A 5,069-nucleotide genomic window follows, 5' to 3' on the forward strand; every position below is an offset into this window, starting at 1 on the left:
CTAAACCCAAACTGCAAATTCTCTGTCTGCTTGATTGAGTCTCATGTTGGTGTTTAGCGTGTAAACCTGTGCATATGGCCAGAGGTAGGACTTGCTAATAGATGCCTTAACGGTGTCTTGTCTACTTCCATGAGCAACAACAGGTAAAACTTCCCTGAAATCACCACCAAGTATCATTGTTTTCCCTCCGAAAGGTTTATTAGCTGCTTCTGGATTATGCTGAGATTGTAAGTTCCTTAGCGTGCGATCTAGAGTTTCAAACGCTTGACGGTGAGCCATTGGAGCTTCGTCCCATATGATCAAGTCAGTTTTTGCAATCAGAGTAGCCAACATAGATCCTGCTGTAATCTCACAAACTGTCTCATCAGTTAAATTAACAGGAAGTTTGAAGCGGGAGTGAGCTGTCCTCCCTCCTGGTAGCAGCAGAGCTGCAATTCCTGCTGAAGCGACTGGGATGACGACTTTTCCGACTGATCTCAGCTTTGCTATAATTGTTCTGTATAAGAACGTTTTCCCAGTCCCTCCTGCACCGTAGACAAAGAACATTTGCCCGGATTGATTGTCAACCGAGTCAACTACGGCATTGTAAACTTTTTGTTGATCCTCATTCATAGTGGCAAACAGTTTCTCGTTCTCACTTGCTTCTTTCGCCGTATCATAATTCAGTTCCTGACGCAAGACAGTGTTTGAGATTTCTCTAAGCACACTCTCGTTTGGCTTTGGCATCCCTTTGAAATCATTTAAGGATTTGTCATTTTCTTTGAGGAGTCGCTCGATTTCTATCAAAGTATATTGTTGCAGCTTTAGATCTGGAAGAATCAAGCCAGGGAAGTTAAATTCTCGCTGCTTCATGTACAATATATCTTCTGCCAATATCTTCCAGGTATGATCCCAAAGCTTCAGGTGGTTTGCAACTTCACAGTAGATCAATATGAGGACAAATAACCTCATAAGTTGACGTCCAGTAGCCCAGTAGGAAGGCTCAAAAATTGCATCATGCCATTCCTTATCGTCGTCTAGTAACCCACGTGCATAGCAAGCATCGCGGAACTCCTTAAACGTTGTACCGCCCACGGTACAGAGATGCTCAAAGCTCGTGGAGCCTTTAACGACGTTGAGAAGGATTCTCAGATAATAGTCATCTACTGCAATAGGATGTATGAACGGAAGCCTGCCTATAGATGTTCCATGCTTTCTTGGTGTCCAAGTTTTATCGTCAGTGTGGTAGACAAACCGAGATGGGAACTGAACATAAGTGAGCTCTCTGGCTTCTTCGTATTTTTCGTTAGCCACAAAATACGCATTCAGCATTGTCTTGTCGATATCCTCCTTTGAAAGGACTTCCTCTAAGCTCTTATTCTGGTTGTATAGCAGCCTCTGCTTGCCTGGGAGATGGATTTTCAACTTCATCATGGAAGGCTGGTTGTGATGAATGTGGAAAGAAAAGAGCCTCCAAGATGCTTCACAAGCTGAAATGTAACGACATTTCAAAAATCTATCTATCTCGTCCAGTTCAAGATGCTCTCTTTTCCTATCAAGCGTTGCTTTGTCTTTACAACCAGACTGCTCAAGCAGAGCCTAAACTCAAACCGTAAACCCTAAACCCAAACCCAAATCCTAGACCTTAAACCAAACTGTAAACCTTAAACCCAAATTCAAACTTTTTGGGTTTAGGGTTTGGGTTTAGGGTCTAGGATTCAGGTTTAGGATATAGGGTTTCTGTTTAGGTTCTAGGATTCAGGTTTAGGATTTGGCAGGGTATAGGGTTTGGGTTTATAATCTAGAGTTTGAGTTTAGGATTTAGGGTTTAAAATATTGGGTTTAGGATTTAGGGTTTAGAGTTTGAGTTTAGGATTTAGGGTTTAGAGTTTGTGTTTAGGATTTAGGGTTTAGAATTTAAGATTTATGGTTTTGTTAGTGGCATCATTTTTTCAATTATTTTTATTAATAATCTAGCTGCCACTTTGATTGTCTAGTTGATGATCATTTTTTTCTTTTGATTTACTAGTTAAAGAGTTAGATGGAGTTGTTGGCTTGCTGCATTTCAAACAAATGCACAATGCACATGAATCATGCTGACCGACTGAGATACTGTTTCTTTTATTTTTATTTTTCTAATATGTAATTTTGCCTAACCGTTCTTTTAACTTCTGTATCAGTTCTTAAGTTTCTTTTTATTAATATGAGGTATCCCAAACTTATAAAAAGATATTGACTAATATTTAAAAGGGATGCAATTCACGGATAAATTATTTTTCTGGATATTCAAAATTATTTTTCGGTACCAGATATTCAAATTAGAAGGCGAAATATTTGTGTGGCCACATAAAGGAGTATTATTATTTTTAAGCTAGACAAAAATATCAAGGGTTGTAAGTCTATTGTTATTATTTTTAGGAATCTGGCTTTCCCTTGTATATATTATAGTTAATATCTTGTATCTTTTATGGTTTTTGTTCCCTCCGTATCAATTTAATTGTTGTTGTATAGTAAATTTTTTTGTTTTGAAAATAAGTGTTGTTATATAATTTGAATGCAAATTTATTAACTTTATATTTCAATCTATCTTTCTATTAGTTGAACTGTGGTTGTGTGTATTGGTAATGATGTTTTTATACGGCAAATATACAAAATTAGATGTTTTTTTTTAATTTGTGTGTCCAAGTCTAAAACTACAATTAAAATAAAATGGAGGAAATAACATTTAATCTCGTAACTATTGAGATTTAATTATCACAAATTTCGAGTTAGCTGACCAAGATAGATTTTATGAAAAAGGTAAAAGACATATTGAATAATCTATAATAAAAAGTAGAAGAGAAATTCTCCACAATGCGCCACGTCATCCCTCCTACCCCCATTTTGTGACACGTGTCGAGCAAAGAGAGAGCTCTTTTTCCTTTTGCTTCTAATTCGCGGAGCTTCTTTTTTTTCTTTGTTTCTAACTCACGGAGGAGTAGCCGGGCTTTCTGGCCCGCCTGGTGTTTAGGTTTAGTTGTACGCTCTTCTCCAGTTTGATGCCGTAACTCATCGTTAGCCATCTTCTCCGATGAAATTTTCTGTAACGTTTCTCCCTTTCTTAAATTCTTGCTTTAATTCAATCATTAAACTCCACCCACCTCTCCTCCCACTCCGTCTCATTTATTCAGATTCACGTCTGTAACAGATACAAGCTCGACCTATAAATAAGTGTTCTGGATGTGATGAAGACTTACACCGTTCTAATCTATTATAGCCTAAACCATCTTTAAAATAGGGCAAGAGCCAATCACCCAAAACTTTTCATGACTTGCTATCATATTCGTATCACTTATTTTTCTTCTACCGCCTGAATTAACTCTAATCATCCACTCCTCGGCAATTAAATAGTTTTTTCTTAATGACGGCATCAGTCATAGCAGATTAGCAATCGATGAATTCCTCATCCTTCCAGCTTCCATGTGTTTCTCATCAATTTTTTACACTACTATATTTATGAACACGAAGACAAGTCTCTGCTCATCTTTCGTCTCACGATCTTCTTCTATTATATCAATCTTCTATTATAGCTAGAGAGAGCTGTAGAGATATAAAAAATAAAGCAATAGTTTTTTTTTCTCTAAAAAATACATTATAGAACTTGAATTTGGTGAAAAAATTGACTAAAACTAAAAATTTATTGAAATTTTAACATGATCTAACCCAAAATATAAAACAACAAAAAAAACTAAAAAAAATAATAAGGACGAGAAAAAGAATATCCATTCACTATTTTCTTTTTTGACGTTTCATCAAAACCAACCAATGGAAATAAAAACATAAAAAATATCATGGATTCTTTTTTAACATGGATATTTTTTTTCTTTTGTGGTTACTAAGCTCAAATTTAAAATATTCACATGATAACTGAAAGAAAAACACAACTGTAATTATTACATAATAAAATCACAATTTTTTTAAGAAAATAATAAATTCTAATAAATATATTTCTATTAGGAAAGTAGAATATTGTTTTTCACATGAAAACACATCATCAAGTAAAGAATCACAAATTGACACATCATAAAAAATCTAAATATTATAAAATATACCATATTTAGAAATTTAACAGAAAACATGAATTTTATCTTCTCCATTAAGTTCATTATTGTACCTTTGAAATTAACATTTATTCAATTCTAAACTTTATTAGACTATTTACTATCTAATTATATAAAGTATACTATTCTCTTCTTTTCCTTGAGCCACGTCATCGAATAAGGAAACAGGAGGTTGACACGTGTCCAGTCATAAGTCAGTTTCGTTGCTTTTCATTTCCGTTTGTATTGATGATGGGCTTTCACGAGTGTGTAATGTTTGGGCTTAAAATTATGTTATTTGGACTGAAAAATAAACTAAAGTTTACCGATTATTACCTTTGCCTTCTTCAAGAATGATGAAGGTGAGTGGTGTGGTGGTTTTGCTGTAAACATATGACGATGTGGAGCTCCGTTGGCTGAACTTTGGGGAGTGTATTATGGTCTTGTGGTTGCTTGGGAGAAAGGGATTAGGAGACTGGAGGTAGAAACGGATTCGAAGGTGGTGGTCGAGTTTCTTACGACAGGGATTGGGGATACACATCCGTTGTTTTTCCCGGTACGGGTGTGCCATGGCTTTTTATCGAGGAACTGGTTAGTCCGTATTGTTCATGTGTATAGGGAAGCAAACCTCTTAGCTGATGGGTTAGCTAACCTTGCAATTTCTCTTCCGTTTGGTTTTCATAGATTAGATAATGCACCTGTTGAGGTTGTTGATGTATTGCAAGAGGATGTTGTTGGACCTCCCCGGCCACGACTAACTCATGTGTAGACTGAAGTTTAATTTTGAATAAATATTGGGAGCTTGCTCCCAGTTTCCTACAAAAAAATGAATAACGACCCTTGAATTCTAAGGTTCTTCGTTTTCTTCGAGTTCAGATTAGGTTAAGCTTCAATAGAGTTTCTGAAAGGTTGTGTGAGACGAATCGTCTTGAGAAACCTCTGGGTTGAACTGTATTCGTGTCGATTCGTCTAAAATTATTCTCCTCTGAAACGTTATGGAATTTATAGATC

The 5,069-nt window shown here is 35.9% G+C and overlaps 1 protein-coding gene across 1 annotated transcript; it reads right to left on the minus strand.

Moving 5' to 3' along the window:
* On the minus strand, positions 1–1,579 carry LOC106303427 (the record flags this gene model as incomplete). The annotated part of the gene is given in 1 exon segment (XM_013739698.1): positions 1–1,579. A coding segment is annotated over 1 exon segment (1,579 nt), but the record flags the coding sequence as incomplete, so codon positions are not given.
* Between the last annotated feature and the right edge of the window lie 3,490 nt (positions 1,580–5,069).

This window comes from Brassica oleracea, chromosome C7, assembly GCF_000695525.1.
Source record: "Brassica oleracea var. oleracea cultivar TO1000 chromosome C7, BOL, whole genome shotgun sequence".
Lineage (NCBI taxonomy): Eukaryota > Viridiplantae > Streptophyta > Magnoliopsida > Brassicales > Brassicaceae > Brassica > Brassica oleracea.